This window comes from Coregonus clupeaformis, unplaced genomic scaffold, assembly GCF_020615455.1.
Source record: "Coregonus clupeaformis isolate EN_2021a unplaced genomic scaffold, ASM2061545v1 scaf0232, whole genome shotgun sequence".
Lineage (NCBI taxonomy): Eukaryota > Metazoa > Chordata > Actinopteri > Salmoniformes > Salmonidae > Coregonus > Coregonus clupeaformis.
The window spans coordinates 213,201-235,031 of NW_025533687.1; the positions used below are offsets into that span (position 1 = coordinate 213,201).

The 21,831-nt window shown below is 44.2% G+C and overlaps 1 protein-coding gene across 6 annotated transcripts in view; it reads right to left on the reverse strand.

Moving 5' to 3' along the window:
- LOC121572724 (mucin-2) overlaps window positions 1-21,831 on the reverse strand; it is a 50,142-nt gene that overhangs the window by 10,209 nt on the left and 18,102 nt on the right. For 2 of the 6 annotated variants that reach the window (XM_045214295.1, XM_045214294.1), the window contains exons 4-9: window positions 18,544-21,139; window positions 15,241-15,405; window positions 13,659-14,839; window positions 12,855-13,029; window positions 7,272-7,335; window positions 5,087-5,186 (exon numbers count right to left, since the gene is read on the reverse strand). In XM_045214295.1, coding sequence (XP_045070230.1) covers window positions 5,087-5,186; window positions 7,272-7,335; window positions 12,855-13,029; window positions 13,659-14,839; window positions 15,241-15,405; window positions 18,544-21,139 — 4,281 coding nt within the window. The remainder of the gene's footprint in view (window positions 1-5,086; window positions 5,187-7,271; window positions 7,336-12,854; window positions 13,030-13,658; window positions 14,840-15,240; window positions 15,406-18,543; window positions 21,140-21,831) is intronic. The other 4 variants (XM_045214297.1, XM_045214300.1, XM_045214299.1 and 1 more) reach the window with 4 other exon arrangements.

The following is a 21,831-nucleotide window of genomic DNA, read 5'->3' on the forward strand; positions in this document are numbered from 1 at the left end:
TTGGTGAACACCGTAGCACCCTGTAAGGAGTCGAAGGCAGAACTCATCAAGGGCAGGGGATACTTGTTCTTGACCGTGATGTCATTCAACCCCCGATAATCAATACACGGTCGAAGAGAGCCATCCTTCTTACCCACAAAGAAGAATCCTGCCCCCAGGGGTGATGACGAGGGACGAACGAGACCAGCAGCGAGGGACTCCTTGATGTAGGTCTCCAAAGCCTCACGTTCAGGGCGGGAGATACTGTATAACCTTCCCTTGGGGTAGACAGCTCCAGGGAACAGGTTGATGGCACAATCATATGGTCGGTGGGGAGGGAGTGACAGAGCCTTCTGCTTACTGAACACTTCCCCCAAATCGTGATATGTCTCGGGAACCAGGGACAAATCTGGGGGTTTAGCCTCAATCACCTGACTGGGAACCGAATGGGGACAGGCAGTCTTGAGACAGTTAGCATGACAATCAAGGCTCCAACTCGTTACCTTGCCCGTCACCCAATCGAACGTGGGATTGTGTTCCTTCAGCCAGGGGTATCCAAGGACCAGAGGAACATGGGAAGACGGCAGAATGAAGAATGAAATCATCTCCGAATGATTCCCCGACAACAGCATCTTAACCGGTTCAGTCCTCATCGTGATACGTGCCAGACTACTGCCGTTCAGAGTGGTCGCTTCAATGGCTTCCGGCAATTGCTCCTTGGAAAGCCCCAGCTGTTCCACCAACTCGGCATCAAGAAAGCTTCCATCAGCACCTGAATCGATAAAAGCGTTAATCGCTAAGCTCTAATTCCTGTTCACAAGGGTAGCCGGGAAACGGGGTCTGACAGAGGTATTGAGAGGTCGAAACTGGCTCGCTAAAAGTCCTCCCAACTTTAGCGAGCCGCGCAGTTTGACGACCGCCGGGAACAGGTGGCGAGGTAATGTCCCGAACCACCACAGTAGAGGCAGCAGTTAGTCCTACGTCTGAGTTGGCGTTCCTCCTTGGTTAACCCGTGCCGCCCTACTTGCATTGGTTCAGAATCGGAAGACAGGACCTCTCCACTAATCCTGTGTGGTGGACGATGATCGACGTATTCTGGTCCAATCCCCGACCCGACTGGAACCTGAGAAGCTGATCGATTGGACGGACCCCATTGCTTCTCCCTCCTTCGCTCTCGGGCTCGATTATCCACCCGAATAGACAAGGCTACCAAGCTGTCCAGGTCACTAGGCTCCGGATAGGAGATCAACTCATCCTTGAGCTGCTCCGACAGACCCTGGTAAAAGGCCGCTTGCAGAGACTCCTCATTCCACCCACTCTCCACAGCCAACGTCTTGAACTCGATCACGAAGTCGGCCACGCTGCGAGTTCCTTGGTGAAGCGAAAACAGGCGCCTAGCTGCGTCCCTCCCTCGGACGGAATGGTCGAAGAGCTTCCTCATCTCGGCCGTGAACCCCTGGTATGAAGCCATGCAGGGGTCTTGTCGTTCCCAAACGGCTGAAGCCCACTCCAGCGCTCGACCACGCAGCAACTCAATCACAAAGGCTATCCTAGCCTTGTCTGTGGCATAAGAGTAGGGCTGTAGATCGAACACTAACCCACACTGCATAAGGAAAGAACGGCATCTTCCCAGCTCCCCCTCATATTTATCCGGCGTCGGAACCTTGGGCTCACGGAAGGACACAGCTCCAGACGCGGCAGGCGAGATGGGTGAAACCGGTAGTGGATCCTCCACCGGAAACTTGCGCTGGTTCTGGACCTCCGTCAGACCGGTAGAAAGGTTCCGAACTGCCAACGCGATCTCCTGTAGCTCCGTGCTATGATGGCCCAACATCTTCTCCTGATGGGTAATGGCATGGCGAACAGAGTCCAGGTCCGCTGGGTTCATTACTGGCCGGATCGTTCTGTCACGGTTTACTAAGCCAGAACCCAGAAGCAGACCAGGACAAGGTAAGTTGAAACGAAGGTGAGTGTTTATTACAAATTCAAGAGTGATGCTGAATAATCCAGGGAACAGAGCGGGCGGCGTTGATTAGTTGTTGGGGGTGCAGTGGTTGATCCAATCATGGCTCGGCAGCCGCCGACCACCAGGCAGAGGTTGGATGAAGGTTCCGGGAGAATGATGTTAATGGCTAACGATCCGGCAGGGAATGGATGTTAGGCCAGAGCCTAAGAAGGGTGATGATCAGGACCAGGTGTGCAGATTGCTGATGGGATGCAGGTGCGGAAATCAAGAGAGCTCCCGCCTAGCAACGTTGCCCGGCAACCAGGCAGGGAGCGTTCCAGAACCCTCGGGAAACTGGAGATCACGAGCAGAAAAACTAGTACACAGACCGGACCCGACTCAGACTGCCGGGATCGTTACAATATCACTGTAATCACTACTACATAACTATAATCACTAGTATATAATCACTAGTATATAACTATAATCACTAGTATATAATCACTAGTATATAACTATAATCACTAGTATATCACTATAATCACTAGTATATAATTAAGCAATAAGGTCCGAGGGGGTGTGATATATCGCCAGTATACCATAGCTAAGGGCTGTTCTTAAGCCGTGGTATATTGGCCATATACCACAAACCCCCGAGGTGCCTTATTGTTATTATACACTGGTTACCAACGTAATTAGAGCAGTAAAAATAAATGTTTTGTTATACCCGTTGCATAGCGTCTGATATACCACGGCTTTCAGCCAATCAGCATTTAGGGCTCGAACCACCCAGTTTATAATCACTACTAAATAACTATAATCACTAGTATATCACTATAATCACTACTAAATAACTATAATCACTACTAAATAACTATAATCACTAGTATATCACTATAATCACTACTATATCACTATAATCACTACTATATAACTATAATCACTACTATATAACTATAATCACTAGTATATCACTATAATCACTAGTATATCACTATAATCACTAGTATATCACTACAATCACTGGTATATCACTATAATCACTACTAAATAACTATAATCACTACTAAATAACTATAATCACTAGTATATCACTATAATCACTAGTATATCACTATAATCACTAGTATATCACTATAATCACTACTATATAACTATAATCACTAGTATATAACTATAACCACTACTATATAACTATAATCACTAGTATATCACTATAATCACTAGTATATCACTATAATCACTACTATATAACTATAATCACTAGTATATAACTATTTTTTATTTATTTTTTTATTTCACCTTTATTTAACCAGGTAAACCAGTTGAGAACAAGTTCTCATTTACAACTGCGACCTGGCCAAGATAAAGCATAGCAGTGCGATAAAAACAAACACAGAGTTACATATGGGGTAAAACAAAACAAAGTCAAAAATACAACAGAAATACATATAATATACAGTGTGCAAATTTAGCAAGTTATGGAGGTAAGGCAATAAAATAGGCTATAGTGCAAAATAATTACAATTAGTATTAACACTGGAATGATAGATGTGCAAGAGATGATGTGCAAATAGAGATACTGGGGTACAAATGAGCAAAATAAATAACAATATAGGGATGAGGTAGTTGGGCGGGCTAATTTCAGATGGGCTGTGTACAGGTGCAGTGATCGGTAAGGTGCTCTGACAACTGATGCTTAAAGTTAGTGAGGGAGATAAGTGTCTCCAGCTTCAGAGATTTTTGCAATTTGTTCCAGTCATTGGCAGCAGAGAACTGGAAGGAATTGCGGCCAAAGGAGGTGTTGGCTTTGGGGATGACCAGTGAGATATACCCGCTGGAGCGCAGACTACGGGTGGGTGTTGCTATGGTGACCAATGCGCTAAGATAAGGTGGGGATTTGCCTAGCAGTGATTTATAGGTGGCCTGGAGCCAGTGGGTTTGGCGACGAATATGTAGTGAGGACCAGCCAACAAGAGCGTACAGGTCACAGTGGTGGGTATTATATGGGGCTTTGGAGACAAAACGGATGGCACTGTGATAGACTACATCCAATTTGCTGAGTAGAGTGTTGGAGGCTATTTTGTAAATGACATCGCCGAAGTCAAGGATCGGTAGGATAGTCAGTTTTACGAGAGCATGTTTGGCAGCATGATTGAAGGAGGCTTTGTTGCGAAATAGGAAACCGATTCTAGATTTAACTTTGGATTGGAGATTCTTAATGTGAGTCTGGAAGGAGAGTTTACAGTCTAACCAGACACCTAGATATTTGTAGTTGTCCACATACTCTAGGTCAGACCCGTCGAGAGTAGTGATTCTAGTCGGGTGGGCGGGTGCAAGCAGCGTTCGGTTGAAGAGCATGCATTTAGTTTTACTAGTGTTTAAGAGCAGTTGGAGGCTACTGAAGGAGTGTTGTATGGAATTGAAGCTCGTTTGGAGGTTTGTTAACACAGTGTCCAATGAAGGGCCAGATGTATACAAAATGGTGTCGTCTGCGTAGAGGTGGATCTGAGAGTCACCAGCAGCAAGAGTATAACCACTACTATATCACTATAATCACTAGTATATCACTATAATCACTAGTATATCACTATAATCACTAGTATATCACTATAATCACTACTATATAACTATAATCACTAGTATATCACTATAATCACTACTAAATAACTATAATCACTACTAAATAACTATAATCACTAGTATATCACTATAATCACTAGTATATCACTATAATCACTACTATATAACTATAATCACTAGTATATCACTATAATCACTAGTATATCACTATAATCACTACTATATAACTATAATCACTAGTATATCACTATAATCACTACTATATCACTATAATCACTAGTATATCACTATAATCACTAGTATATCACTATAATCACTAGTATATCACTATAATCACTAGTAAATCACTATAATCACTACTATATAACTATAATCACTACTATATAACTATAATCACTAGTATATCACTATAATCACTAGTTTATAACTATAATCACTAGTATATCACTATAATCACTAGCATATCACTATTACTATACATTCACCAGTATAATCAACAATAGTAAACAGTTACTGCAGTGTAATTTGCTTCCAATCAATTAACACAGAGAGACATTCAATATTTACGGCCATTCTGACCTTTTTGAACATATCTGCTCTCAGTCTGTTAGTCAGGTAGTCCTCCCTCCTCTTCTGTTCCTCCTGTTTCCTCTTCACCTCCGGCAGATTTTTATAGTTCCTGTCAATAATCAATAATCAGAATCCCACATATGGTATACTGTATGGCTGAATATTGAGGTATAATGCCCAGGGGGTCCTGTATAAGGGGACCAGCAGGATTGGGAACAATTCCATTTCAATTACATTTACATTTACATTTGACATTTTAGTCATTTAGCGTTCAATCAATTCAGAAAGTAAACAGAGACCTGGTCACCATGAAGAAGACTCCATTAACCTAGACCAACCCTATAGAAACCTGGTCACATTGAAGAAGACTCCATTAACCTAGACCAACCCTATAGAGACCTGGTCACCATGAAGAAGACTCCATTAACCTAGACCAACCCAATAGAGACCTGGTCACATTGAAGAAGACTCCATTAACCTCGACCAGCCCTATAGAGACCTGGTCACCTACGAAGAAGACTCCATTAACCTAGACCAACCCTATAGAGACCTGGTCACATTGAAGAAGACTCCATTAACCTAGACCAACCCTATAGAGACCTGGTCACATTGAAGAAGACTCCTTTAACCTCGACCAACCCTATAGAGACCTGGTCACATTGAAGAAGAAGACTCCATTAACCTAGACCAACCCTATAGAGACCTGGTCACAAAGAAGAAGACTCCTTTAACCTCGACCAACCCTATAGAGACCTGGTCACCATGAAGAAGACTCCATTAACCTAGACCAAACCTATAGAGATTTGGTCACATTGAAGAAGACTCCATTAACCTAGACCAACCCTATAGAGACCTGGTCACCATGAAGAAGACTCCATTAACCTCGACCAACCCTATAGAGACCTGGTCACCAACGAAGAAGACTCCATTAACCTAGACCAACCCTATAGAGACCTGGTCACATTGAAGAAGACTCCATTAACCTCGACCAACCCTATAGAGACCTGGTCACCATGAAGAAGACTCCATTAACCTCGACCAACCCTATAGAGACCTGGTCACCATGAAGAAGACTCCATTAACCTAGACCAACCCTATAGAGACCTGGTCACAAAGAAGAAGACTCCATTAACCTCGACCAACCCTATAGAGACCTGGTCACCATGAAGAAGACTCCATTAACCTAGACCAACCCTATAGAGACCTGGTCACCATGAAGAAGACTCCATTAACCTCGACCAACCCTATAGAGACCTGGTCACCATGAAGAAGACTCCATTAACCTCGACCAACCCTATAGAGACCTGGTCACATTGAAGAAGACTCCATTAACCTAGACCAGCCCTATAGAGACCTGGTCACATTGAAGAAGACTCCATTAACCTAGACCAACCCTATAGAGACCTGGTCACATTGAAGAAGACTCCATTAACCTAGACCAGCCCTATAGAGACCTGGTCACATTGAAGAAGACTCCATTAACCTAGACCAGCCCTATAGAGACCTGGTCACCATGAAGAAGACTCCATTAACCTAGACCAACCCTATAGAGACCTGGTCACATTGAAGAAGACTCCATTAACCTAGACCAACCCTATAGAGACCTGGTCACAACGAAGAAGACTCCATTAACCTAGACCAAACCTGTAGAGACCTGGTCACATTGAAGAAGACTCCATTAACCTCGACCAACCCTATAGAGACCTGGTCACCGACGGATCACTAAATTGAGACATGATATCTCTTGATTCAACAACAGATGAATCTGCCTAATACAATGTGGGGATGGAACCAAGGAGAGAGAAGGTAAACCGGCACAGCAAAAACACAATTAGAAGGAGGCCAGAGGAGAGTAAATAAAGGACATCCCATGTTGAACAGAGATATTAGTTATACTGGATACAGGCCTCCACGTCTGTGGTCAGGACTAGAGATATTATGTGGTGAAACACATGAATACCAGGTGCAGAGAGAGAGAGAGAGAGAGAGAGAGAGAGAGAGAGAGAGAGAGAGAGAGAGAGAGAGAGAGAGAGAGAGAGAGAGAGAGAGAGAGAGAGAGAGAGAGAGAGAGAGAGAGAGAGATATGCCAGAATGAGAGATTGAGAGAGAGAGAGAGATGCCAGAATGAGAAATTGAGAGAGAGAGAGATAGAGAGAGAGATGCCAGAATGAGAGATTGAGATGGAGGAACTCACTTCCTGGTTCTGAGCTGCATCTCCTTCCCTGTAATGGCTCTATGTCTGGGTCTGAAAAGGTTATCTGAAAACACACACATAATGCTTATTGTTAACAACAGTTTGTGATTTCTAATGTTAAGGAAGTGTCGAGTTTTTGCTCATCTGAGTTAGAATACCTCATGATAAACTGCACACCATACTATTTACCAACATAGTTTTCCTATCTTTTTATTCACCACCACAATGATCTGAATAGGGATAAATCGACAAGAAAATGCAGATCCAGAGGCGGCGCCCCTAGTGGCCGGTGATTTTAATGCAGGTAAATCGTCAATACAGGAGCAAGATCGAATCCTACTGTGCCGGCTCTGGTGCTAGTCGGATGTGGCAGGGCTTGTAAACTATCATGGATTACAAAGGGAAACCAAGCCGCAAGCTGCCTAGTGACGCGAGCCTACCAGATGAGCTAAATGCCTTCTATGCTAGCTTCTAGGCGAAAAATACTGAACCATGCATGGCAGCACCAGCTGTTCCGGAGGACTGTGTGATCACGCTCTCCGTCGCCGATGTGAGTAAGACCTTAAAACAGGTCAACATTCACAGTGCCGCAGGGCCAGACGGATTACCAGGAGGTGTACTCAGAGCATGCGCTGACCAGCTGGTAAGTGTCTTCACTGACATGTTTAACCTGTCCCTGACCCAGTCTGTAATACCAACATGTTTCAAGCTGACCACCATAGTCCCTGTGCCCAAGAACACCCAAGGTAACCTGTCTAAATGACTATCGCACCGTAGCACTCACATGCTGTATTTATCCTTGAATGGCTGATCATGGCTCACATCAACACCCTCATCCCAGACACCCTGGACAGATCCACAGATTTTGCAATCTCTGTTGCACTCCACACTGCCCTCTCCCACCTGGACAAGAGGAACACCTATGTGAGAATGTTGTTAATTGACTACAGCTCAGCGATCAACACCATAGTGCCCACAAAGCTCATCACTAAGCTCAAGACCCTGGGACTGAACACCTCCCTCTGCAACTGGATCCTGGTCTTCCTGGCGGGCCACTCCCAGGCAGTGAGGGTAGGTAACAACACATCCGCCACGCTGACCCTTATTACAGGGGTCCCCTCAGCGGTGCGTGCTCAGTCCCCTCCTGTACTCCCTGTTCACCCACGACTGCGTGGCTGCGCACAACTCCAACCATTATTACGTTTGCTGACGACACGACGGTGGTAGGCCTGATCACCGACGACGACGAGACCGACCCATAAGTTTAATAAATTGCGACAATAAAATAAAAACTAAACTCATAAAGCAACAGAATGGCAAAAGTCTTACCAGACTTGATACATATTAATCAAACAGGGTTTATTAAAAATAGAAAGCTGAAATAATAGATTTCATAAAAATATTATATAATAATCCTAAAGCAAAAAAATATACACAAATAATACATTATCTTTAGACAGGGATGCTCCCTCTCCCCCCTCCTGTTTGCACTGGCAATTGAACCGCTTGCAGATGAATTAGACTGGATCTAATCATAGAGATCTAAACAGAAACATTTACACAGGTAAACATGAATATAAATACAACTTATTTGCAGAGGATCTTCTGTTATATCTGACGAATACTGAAAACTCAATGCCCCCCCCCCTTGTTAAAAATATTTTCAGAATACTCTAAAATACTAAAAATAATCTGAAATAATGGCAATAGGGAAAATAAAAAAACAATATCCTTTAAGTGAAATATATATAAAGATAACTTTATTCCATTACTCAACAACATGAAAGCAGATCTAGATAAATACAAAAATCTTCCCATCAATCTTACAGGTATAATAAACCTGAAATTGCATGGCTGCCAACGTTTTTAGATTTACTTTCGGTAATACCAATTACCCCACCCAAGACATTGAGAGTACACTCAGCCAAATCTTTAAAAAATACTGATATTGGCACAAGATGGAGGGGGTGTTGGAACACACAGCGCATTCAGAAAGTATTCAGACCCTTTGACTTTTTCTACATTTTGTTACATTACAGCCTTATGGATTAAAATCCTCATTAATCTACACACAATACCCCATAATGACAAAGCCAAAACATGTTTTTAGAAATGTTTGCAAATGTATTGAAAAATTAAAAAAGACAGAAATACCTTATTTACATAAGTAATCAGACCCTTTGCTATGAGACTCGAAATTGAGCTCAGGTGCATCCTGTTTCCATTGATCGTCCTTAAGATGTTTCTACAACAAGTGGTACTTGCAATTGTGGTACATGCAATTGATTGGACATGATTTAGAAAGGCACACACCTGTCTATATAAGATCCCACAGTTAACAGTGCATGTCAGAGCCATGAGGTCGAAGGAATTGTCCGTAGAGCTCCGAGACAGGATCGTGCAAGGCACAGATCTGGGGAACGGTACCAAAACATTTCTGCAGCATTGAAGGTCCCCAAGAACACAGTGGCCTCCATCATTTTTAAATAGAAGAATTAGCAAAATTTTCTAAAAACCAGTTTTTGCTTTGTCATTATGGGATATTGTGTGTAGATTGATGAGGGGGAAAATCAATTTAATAAATGTTAGAATAAGGCTGTAACTTGTGGTCCTCTGTAGCTCAGCTGGTAGAGCACGGCGCTTGTAACGCCAAGGTAGTGGGTTCGATCCCCGGGACCACCCATACACAAAAATGTATGCACGCACGACTGTAAGTCGCTTTGGATAAAAGCGTCTGCTAAATGGCATATTATTTTATTATTATTTAACAAAATTAGGAAAAAGTCAAGGGGTTTGAATACTTTCCGAATGCACTGTACTAATTAAATTACAGTTAAAAATATATGCTTAATCCATTATAAACTAAAGTATAGAATTTATTATACAAGATACAAAATTCACAAATTCTAATAGCACAACGGCAGAGTCATGTCTGAAGTGTAAAACTAATAATGACGCTATAAAGTCCAAATGTTATGGACGGAGTTAGAAAGTTGGCTGTCAAAAGTTTTAGAATATAAGTGTACTTGTAATCCGTCTATCTGCATATTTCAAGACATGGCATATGGGGGTGCGGTGAGATACCCAATGGATTGGACGATACTCTTCTCGTCAATCAATTTGAAAAAAAAAACGTTTGATTAAAAACTGGAAATCAAATGACCCTCCATTGTTAAGACAGCGGATGAATCAAATGCAGTGGGGCAGGTGGAGCCTGTTTTGTTTTGTTATTTTGGCATTGATACGTGTCACATATCAGTTTGCAAAACAATGTAAAAAATAAAAGAATCATTGAGTTAATAAAGCCTCCATACAAACATAGTCTCTTTTTTGCTTTCTTGAGTAAGGCAGCTCCAAAATGCAGGTGTTTCAGCCTAGCTCAGTGCTTTCTGTGGTGGTGGTGGGGCAGCCAGCCAAAATACAGAGCGTAGGGGTTGGTAATGTTCTCTAGTTGCACCGTGATTGGCTCAGTGTTCTGTCACTCATGGGGACACTACATCACCGCAAAATCTACGGGTAGAGCTAAAAAATTCAAACCCCTTGGGTGCTGCCATAGAGTTACATTAGTCACCACAAAATCTATGAGCTCGAGAGAGAAAAAAGTGCCCATCCAAGAAGGCTCAAGGTCATTGGCCACAGATAAAATGACGTCAAATCACGTTATATCTACCGTAGCTTTGATTGGACTGATCATGTCAACATCATTCTTTAAAAAATCTTAGCTAGCAAGCTAGGGAAGCAGGTATCTTCATGAATCAAGTCGACAACCTACTGGCAACAATGAGTGGTTTTGGAAGGAATCAGTGACAATGCCTCTTCCCCCTCAGGAGGCTGGAAAGATTTGTCATGGGCTCTCAGATCCTCAAAAAGTTCTACAGCTGTTCTACATGGACTGGGTACTGGTTCCCCGTGTATACAGCCAAGACTTATCAGTACTCATTGTGTTCTATTTATTATTATTTTTCTGTATTTTTCTCTCTGCATTGTTGGAAAAGGACCAATAAAGTACGCATTTCACTGTTAGTCTGCACCTGTTGTTTTACGCAGCATGTGACAAATACAAATTTGATTTGATTTGATTGAGTTGAGAATTGAGGATTCACAGTTAAGCAACAACTTCTACTTGTCCTGAGCTTAAAGAGATTGACTGACTTATCAGAGAGAGAGAGAGAGAGAGAGAATCACACTTTGCAAGCACAGCACTTCTGCCTGCCAGAGAAGATGACTACATTCACTATCACCCAGAAGAGACACTTTTTCATTGTGGCAGGCAGGTACAGTATTTGCATTGATTTGCTTAGATGAGGTATTCATATCCTGCATTCATTATCATACGGGAATTGTGTCTTTGTTTTGTCAACAGCTAATTCTCCAAATGATAATCCTTTATTACTCAATGACATTATCGTTGATCTGAGCCAATGATGTAGTTTTACACCAGGACCAGCAGTGGGCAGTAAGCACTATGAAATCAGCATACTACCGGTGTTTTGGTTTCATTTTCCATTAAAGGGGCAATCTGCTTTTTCAAACAATAACAAAGGTACACCCCGCCACTGTTTCGGTAAACAACTGAGGGTTGGGGCTAGAGAAATGTAACTACTCTCAAATTCATAGACAGAGCTATGGATGTAAGGACTGACCATCCATGATATCAACGTTACAGTTTGTTTACATTTACATTGTTTGCAAAGAAAGGAATAAAACAAGCTCATAGTTTGGGTTCTGATGGGGTACGACAGTTGAACTGAGCTCATGGGTATATATAATTGATTTTAAAAGTCTAAAAATCGATGTAACAATCCCAGATTGCCCCTTTAAAGCTGCTCTTCACCAGGGCAATCTGTCAATCAGGTAGAAACGCTGCTTTGACAGATGAATAAACCCATCACATCTGAAGGTCAGAGCTGTCTGACGCCAATAATTTTTTTCCCATGAATAGAGCCACATATTTAAAAAAAAACTGGAACAATATGAACAAACTGGTGGTTAGATATCTTCTGTCCATTGTGTCATGTTATTTTGATATGCACAGCAAGCCTGAAGGCTAAATGTGCAGACAGAAGAGAGCTCTGACTATGTGTGTGGTATACAGCCACTGCAGCTGCACATGGACAATGGGTGTCATTGTGAAAGAGATGGTGTTGAGAGAGAGAGAGAGAGAGAGAGAGAGAGAGAGAGAGAGAGAGAGAGAGAGAGAGAGAGAGAGAGAGAGAGAGAGAGAGAGAGAGAGAGAGAAGAGAGAGAGAGGGATGGAGAGAGAGAGAGAGGGATGGGGAGAGAGAGAGGGATGGAGAGAGAGAGAGGGATGGAGAGAGAGAGAGAGAGAGAGAGAGAGAGAGAGAGAGAGAGAGAGAGAGAGAGAGAGAGAGAGAGAGAGAGAGAGAGAGAGAGAGAGAGAGAGAGAGAGAGAGAGAGAGAGAGAGAGAGAGAGAGAGACAGAGAGAGAGAGAGAGAGAGAGAGAGAGAGAGAGAGAGAGAGAGAGAGAGAGCGAGAGAGAGAGAGAGAGAGAGAGAGAGAGAGAGAGAGAGAGAGAGAGAGAGAGAGAGAGATGGGCAGAAACAGAGTCACTGGTACCGTACCACTCAGAGGGCTAGCTCTGGTGCTGTGTCCTCTTCTATGGTGCCTCAGCATCATCTCATCTGGCTGGTGGTCAGAGTACCTCTCCTCCCTCCTCTCTTCCGCCCGCCTCTCCATCTCTCTCAGTCTGCCCTGAGAGCGACTGATGAAGTCTGGTCTGGATCGCTCCAGAGCCTCCTGCCAAAAGAAGATACTGTATATGGGCCAAAAACAGAGACATTTCAGTCATTTAGAAGACACTGTTGTCTAGAGTGACATATAATATAATATAATATGCCATTTAGCAGACGCTTTTATCCAAAGCGACTTACAGTCATGTGTGCATACATTTTTACGTATGGGTGGTCCCGGGGATCGAACCCACTACTACCCTGGCGTTACAAGCGCCATGCTCTACCAATTGAGCTACAGAGGACCACATACAGTCAGCGCATTCAACTAAATAAGTACAACATCTATCTGCCCTGTGAGGCTAATCTTTAGCAGCGGCCCGAGGACACTGCCCTGAGGTACGTCTAGAACTGCTGACGCTGGTACGCTTCATGTGGAGGTTAAGCTAGCTAGGAGCTGGCGCATGTTGTGATGTTGTGTTACTAGTGATTTCACCCTCACAGAAATGTAGTGTGTGTTTTTTAGCCGGAGAGGAACAATATAACAAGATAAGATTGTCTTTCACAGCGTGCAACAACTCTGAGAGCTGAACGCGCCTGCTGTGAAAGCATTAAGCCTGGAACCCAACACAAGTCTTTAATTATAATGTTTCATACTTGTATACATCCAACACTTACTCCAGAACCTCAACTTACCCTGGGTGAAGGAATGTTGGCTTTGCTAGTTTCTGGGTCAGAATCAGGATTCAGGGGAATAAACCCAACATAAGTCTGGGTTGTGGGATGTATGGTTCTGGTGGTCTCAACAGGGTCTAGTCTGACACTGTTGTCATCAGTCCTGGGATGTGTGGTTCTGGTGGTCTCAACAGGGTCTAGTCTGACACTGTTGTCATCAGTCCTGGGATGTGTGGTTCTGGTGGTCTCAACAGGGTCTAGTCTGACACTGTTGTCATCAGTCCTGGGATGTGTGGTTCTGGTGGTCTCAACAGGGTCTAGTCTGACACTGTTGTCATCAGTCCTGGGATGTGTGGTTCTGGTGGTCTCAACAGGGTCTAGTCTGACACTGTTGTCATCAGTCCTGGGATGTGTGGTTCTGGTGGTCTCAACAGGGTCTAGTCTGACACTGTTGTCATCAGTCCTGGGATGTGTGGTTCTGGTGGTCTCAACAGGGTCTAGTCTGACACTGTTGTCATCAGTCCTGGGATGTGTGGTTCTGGTGGTCTCAACAGGGTCTAGTCTGACACTGTTGTCATCAGTCCTGGGATGTGTGGTTCTGGTGGTCTCAACAGGGTCTAGTCTGACACTGTTGTCATCAGTCCTGGGATGTGTGGTTCTGGTGGTCTCAACAGGGTCTAGTCTGACACTGTTGTCATCAGTCCTGGGATGTGTGGTTCTGGTGGTCTCAACAGGGTCTAGTCTGACACTGTTGTCATCAGTCCTGGGATGTGTGGTTCTGGTGGTCTCAACAGGGTCTAGTCTGACACTGTTGTCATCAGTCCTGGGATGTGTGGTTCTGGTGGTCTCAACAGGGTCTAGTCTGACACTGTTGTCATCAGTCCTGGGATGTGTGGTTCTGGTGGTCTCAACAGGGTCTAGTCTGACACTGTTGTCATCAGTCCTGGGATGTGCGGTTCTGGTGGTCTCAACAGGGTCTAGTCTGTTGTCATCAGTCCTGGGATGTGTGGTTCTGGTGGTCTCAACAGGGTCTAGTCTGTTGTCATCAGTCCTGGGATGTGTGGTTCTGGTGGTCTCAACAGGGTCTAGTCTGACACTGTTGTCATCAGTCCTGGGATGTGTGGTTCTGGTGGTCTCAACAGGGTCTAGTCTGACACTGTTGTCATCAGTCCTGGGCCTCACACAACCACCAGCATCCTTCACTAGAAGAGAGTGAGCGAGTGATTGAGAGAGTGATAGAAAAAAGAGAGGGTGGATTGATTGCTCACTCTCTCTCACACAAATTCAATAAACTTCATATAACAAAGTACTTCTCCTTCCAATAACCTTCTTCTACCTTTCAATCAAAAATGGTATTATAATCTGATCAAAAGACAATTATCTGATTATAAGACAATTTGAGGAAAAATGTACTTGACACACAGAGAGACCTTCAAGCAAGATACATTTTGTTTAATTAATACCTCCTCAAAACTTAGAACCTAGCAACACGTCTGACCTTATCATATTCTTTCAGGTAATTGTCTCAAGGATCGATATTTGTTATGAGGTATGTTCTGTGAAGTTCATTAACGTCCGGGCAAAACTAAAAAGCAACAAATACCCAGTGTTTTTCCCTCGGGTGACGTGGATGACCTTGAGTCCCGTGTAGAAAGGTCATGTGTTGTCTTCTTCAGGCTCCGTTGTCTCTGGAGTTTGATATTGGCTATGATGGCGGCAGCGTTGAGGGCTAGGACCTCCTCCGGAGACCGCTGATGGGATGTGGGCTCTGAAACACAGGACGCCTTCGTTAGACAGTTAGCCACAAATCAATATGCTTATTTTACATTTACATTTACGTCATTTAGGAGACGCTCTTATCCAGAGCCACTTACAAATTGGTGCATTCACCTTATGATAGCCAGTGGGACAACCACTTTACAATATTTGTTCAATATATATACATATATATATAATTTTTTGGGGGGGGTGGGGTAGGGGGGGAGGATTTTGATATACTTTAAGAAAATAGTTGAAGTTGTGCCGACCAAGATTAGTGAAATGAATGATGTCTTTTACTAAGTGACATAGAGATCGAACGCAGTGCATGAGTAGGCCTATAGTCCTTGTTGGAATGAAATCCAGGTGAAAAAAAACGTTTAATTTAGAACATAACAATGACAAAACGACAGGATACGAGAGGTCTACAAAAAAGGAGACCATCACCAAATACAGTTTTCCTATTGTCCTGCCAATCCTGCTACCTTTGCAACCAGACTACATCAAACGCATTTACTTTAAGACGACGCGCCTCAGGCCTCGGTAATTAACAAATGACACTCATAATGAGCCTGATTAAAGAATAATGAGTAATTTCCCGCAGGGAGCCGTGAGAATAGCTGCAGACACAGCAGCAGTAAGCTCTCAGAGAGATCCACCATTACTTATTGAAGTGACATTCACTTTCAGACATGCAATACTATTACACCACAGACTGGAGTACTGTAGGCCACAGTTAGACACTCAATATATTGATTATTCTTATTCAAAGACGTAACAAACTCTATAAATGTGTTGTGTTATTATAATATAGAATACTGTGTAATTGCTGTATTATTATAATATAGAATACTGTATAATTACTGTATTATTATAATATAGAATACTGTATAATTACTGTATTATTATAATATAGAATACTGTATAATTGTTGTATTATTATAATATAGAATACTGTATAATTGCTGTATTATTATAATATAGAATGCTGTATAATTGCTGTATTATTATAATATAGAATGCTGTATAATTGCTGTATTATTATAATATAGAATACTGTATAATTACTGTATTATTATAATATAGAATGCTGTATAATTGCTGTATTATTATAATATAGAATGCTGTATAATTGCTGTATTATTATAATATAGAATACTGTATAATTACTGTATTATTATTATATAGAATACTGTATAATTACTGTATTATTATAATATAGAATACTGTATAATTGTTGTATTATTATAATATAGAATACTGTATAATTGCTGTATTATTATAATATAGAATACTGTATAATTACTGTATTATTATAATATAGAATGCTGTATAATTGCTGTATTATTATAATATAGAATACTGTATAATTACTGTATTATTATAATATAGAATGCTGTATAATTGCTGTATTATTATAATATAGAATACTGTATAATTGCTGTATAATGATATAGCTGTATTGTTAGGGAGTTGAAGCCAGACCAGGAGGGGGTGTGACTGTGTGCTTTCAATCAGCTCCACTAAATCTTAGATTATTTCTGTCACGTTAAGCAGTTCTTAATTCCCCTGGAATCCTCTCTCCCTCTCTGCCTTTCTCTCTGCCTGTGAAAAAAAAGGACAGGAATACATTTTGCAAGCAAAAGGATGCATGGGAAATGAAAGAGAGATAGAAAGAGCGAGAAAGAGAGAGAGATAGAGCGAGAAAGAGAGAGAGAGATAGAGCGCGAGAGAGCTAGAGAGAGAGAGAGAGAGGAGAGAGAGGGGGGGGGGAGGAGGATGTGTGGGTAGTAATGTGATAGGACCTCCGCTCTGCTTCGGGGCAGCAGTGCTGTCTGACAATGAACCGCCGCTGATGCAGATATCCGGCAGCGAGAGTTTCAATTAAAACTGCACTGAGGAGGATAAAGGATAAATGATTCATCCCAATACAATAATATAATACAGTTCAATTATACATCAAAGAAGACTGAGGAGGACTCAAACCTCAGAGTTCAGTGTAAGGATGGTGGAGTGTGTATGACAAATAAATACATGCTATAGCACGCACACACACACAGACACACAGACACACACACACACACACACACACACAAACACACACAGAGACACACAGAGACACACAGAGACACACAGAGACACACAGAGACACAGAGACACACAGAGACACACAGAGACACACAGAGACACAGAGACACAGACACACAGAGACACAGAGACACACAGAGACACACAGAGACACACAGAGACACACAGAGACACACAGATACACAGAGACACACAGAGACACACAGAGACACACAGAGACACACAGAGACACAGAGACACAGACACACAGAGACACAGAGACACAGAGACACAGAGACACAGAGACACACAGAGACACACAGAGACACACAGAGACACAGAGACACAGACACACAGAGACACAGAGACACAGAGACACACAGAGACACACAGAGACACACAGAGACACACAGAGACACACAGACACAGAGAGACACAGAGAGACACACAGAGACACAGAGACACACAGAGACACACAGAGACACACACACACACAGAGACACACAGAGACACACACAGAGACACACAGAGACACACAGAGACACACAGAGACACACAGAGACACACACAGAGACACACAGAGACACACAGAGAGACACAGAGACACACAGAGACACACAGAGACACACAGAGACACAGCTGTAAAGATAAACTATATACTTAGACAGTCCTCTAATACAGAGACTGGTGCAGTCAGTCCAGAGGAGGCTGGTGGGAGCAGCTGTATTATTATTATTATATGTAATATTGGAGGATGGGCTCATTGTAACGTCTGGAATGGAATTTATGGAACACCATCAAACACATGGAAACCACTGTCACGACTCCCCGCCGAGGCTGCCTCCCCTCCTTGTTCGGGGCAGGCTTCGGCGTTCGGCGTCACCGGCTTACTGACCACTGCCGCCCCCAATTATCATCATCAATCACCCTCCTGCACCTGACTCCTTCCATCACACTCATCACAAACACAATGAGCCTGTCCTCCTACAGCGCCTCCCACCAGCTTCCACTGAGTCAGTCAGAGTCATATACAGTCATCTCCTATCAACACCTCTGGGTGCAGTGAGACAGTGACTCCTACCTTGGGGCTTGATGAGAGTGAAAGCAGAGGGTTGGGGTTCGCTGCTCCTGACGTCTGCCTGGTGAGGATGTGGTGGTAGATCTCCCTCTCTCTCAGTCCCACTTCCCTCTGGTCTGGAGGACTCTGCCTCTGGGGGACACGTCTCCCTGTCCCTGCATGCTGGTCCAGCACTGATGGAAGAGCTAGATGATCCAGTGTTTAATCTACTGTTGCTGGCAGCAGTGTCCTTCGCCCAGTCCCTCGCTGGGTCAATATTAGTATTCTGGGTCTGGTTAAGAAGCCCCATGCTCCAATGCCTGGGTCCAGCTTGTGTAACAGTAACGGTCTCTGGGCTCCAATGCCTGGGTCCAGCTTGTGTAACAGTAACGGTCTCTGGGCTCCAATGCCTGGGTCCAGCTTGTGTAACAGTAACGGTCTCTGGGCTCCAATGCCTGGGTCCAGCTTGTGTAACAGTAACGGTCTCTGGGCTCCAATGCCTGGGTCCAGCTTGTGTAACAGTAACGGTCTCTGGGCTCCAATTCCTGGGTCCAGCTTGTGTAACAGTAACGGTCTCTGGGCTCCAATGCCTGGGTCCAGCTTGTGTAACAGTAACGGTCTCTGGGCTCCAATGCCTGGGTCCAGCTTGTGTAACAGTAACGGTCTCTGGGCTCCAATGCCTGGGTCCAGCTTGTGTAACAGTAACGGTCTCTGTGCTCCAATGCCTGGGTCCAGGTTGTGTAACAGTAACGGTCTCTGGGCTCCAATGCCTGGGTCCAGCTTGTGTAACAGTAACAGTCTCTGGGCTCCAATGCCTGGGTCCAGCTTGTGTAACAGTAACGGTCTCTGGGACCAGGCATGGCTCTGTTGGATCAGTGTGGCCAAACACATTAGCATAGCAGCTCACTGGTCTATCCCGAGTCCATCTCTCTCCACCAACCTTTTCTATGGACGTCTGTTTGAAAGAGGGAGATGGGGGGTTGATGAACAGCATCAGGGTAGACTTCTGTATTGGCTTCCCTCCACCTCCGCTTCCCTCTGGATCCCTAAGGGCAACCGTAGTGGTTGAGGTGGGCTTGTTTGGAGTTAGGAACAGAGCAGAGTTGGGCCAGTCTATCCTGTCCATAGATGATTCTAGAGGGCACTGGGAGGGTGTAGAAGTGGTACTTTGGAGTGACTCCATAGAGTTCGTGGGTGAATTCATGGCTCCTTGTTGCCACAGGGAGTTCTGTCTGTACACTCCCTCTGTGTAGCTGTGTCTGTACTCTGAAGGCCTACCGCTGCTGCTCCCACCATTAGCGCCCCGACCTGGGCAGTAGCTCTCTCTGTGCTCTGTCACTTTTATGACGGTGGCTTTTCTCCTGCGAACCACTGTGCCCTGATCATTCGGTTGGTCACCTGACACAGATGAAACATGGCTCTGCCTTCCGTTCAGTCGGTTGACAGGTTCAGAGTTCATCCTTCTGTGCTCGGTCACTTTGACCGTGGTGGCGGTGGCCTTTCTCCTGAGGGTGACAGGGGTGGAGCTGGGGTCGGTGCCGGCGGGGTGGTGGTGATGGTCCTGGTCCTGCTGGGTGACAGAGGTGCAGGTGGTGGAGACTCTGGCCTGGTTTGTGTGGTAGCTCTGGGGGCTGGGGGCTTTATAGCCTGGGACCCTGGCCTCGTCAGAGTGGTAGCTCTGGGGCCTGGGGGCTTTATAGCCTGGGACCCTGGTCTCGTCAGAGTGGTAGCTCTGGGGGCTGGTGGTTTTATAGCCTGGGACCCTGGTCTCGTCAGAGTGGTAGCTCTGGGGGCTGGGGGTTTTATAGCCTGGGACCCTGGTCTCGTCAGAGTGGTAGCTCTGGGGGCTGGGGGTTTTATAGCCTGGGACCCTGGTCTCATCAGAGTGGTATGTCTGGGGGCTGGGGGCTCTAGATCCAGGGAGGCTTGCCGTCCTGGAGATCTTCTTGGAGGTGATGGTGATGGAGGGGAAGACTGGTGTAGTTGTCTTCAGGACGGTGGTTGGACCTGTAGTGCTCCCAGAGGCTGGGGGTGATACTACCCCGGCAGGAGAAGGCTGTGGAAGACTACTTGTTCTTTTGTGTAGAGAGGTTGCTCTGTAAGTCTCCGAGCTGGTTCTATGAGGAGTTACCTCAGCGTGTGAGGGTCTCTGTTGGACGCTGTTTGTCCTATACAGAGGGCTGTTGCTCCTGTAAGGTGCTGCAGAGTTAGTTCCAGAGGGGGTTACCTCAGATTGTGAAGGATTCTCTTGGACTGTTGGCCTGATCGTCATGGTAGAAGTGATTTGGAAGCTGTTGGTCCTGCTTAGAGAATATCTCCAGCAGGGTCCTGAGTCTGAGTCGTCCCCAGTTTGGATGTCAGGAGACTGTGAGCGTGTCCCATAGGGTGTAACCTTAATGTGCGAAGGCTGTTGGTTGGTGCTGGTTGTCCTGTGTAGAGGGCTCTTCCTGCCAGGCTCTGAGTTAGTGTTAGCCCCAGGGAGGGGGTTGTTCGACTGGGTAGGAGTCCCACTACCACTGAGGTGTGGCAGTGTCCTGTTAGCCCAACATCTCCTCAGATCCGGCCAACCTAAAGACCTGTTGTCCCTCTCCCTTGGGACTGAGCTTTCCTTGCCTGAGACCTGTGGGAAAGTAGAAGGAGAAGAAGAGAGAGAGAAAAAAAGAAGAAGAAGAAGAAGAAGAAGAAGAAGAAGAAGATTTCAGTTGTCTTTATAATGTGTTAGTTAGACCACTAGCTGTTTCAGTTGTCTTTATAATGTGTTAGACCACTAGCTGTTTCAGTTGTCTTCATAATGTGTTAGTTAGACCACTAGCTGTTTCAGTTGTCTTCATAATGTGTTAGACCACTAGCTGTTTCAGTTGTCTTTATAATGTGTTAGTTAGACCACTAGCTGTTTCAGTTGTCTTCATAATGTGTTAGACCACTAGCTGTTTCAGTTGTCTTTATAATGTGTTAGACCACTAGCTGTTTCAGTTGTCTTTATAATGTGTTAGACCACTAGCTGTTTCAGTTGTCTTCATAATGTGTTAGTTAGACCACTAGCTGTTTCAGTTGTCTTTATAATGTGTTAGACCACTAGCTGTTTCAGTTGTCTTTATAATGTGTTAGACCACTAGCTGTTTCAGTTGTCTTTATAATGTGTTAGTTAGACCACTAGCTGTTTCAGTTGTCTTTATAATGTGTTAGTTAGACCACTAGCTGTTTCAGTTGTCTTTATAATGTGTTAGTTAGACCACTAGCTGTTTCAGTTGTCTTTATAATGTGTTAGTTAGACCACTAGCTGTTTCAGTTGTCTTTATAATGTGTTAGTTA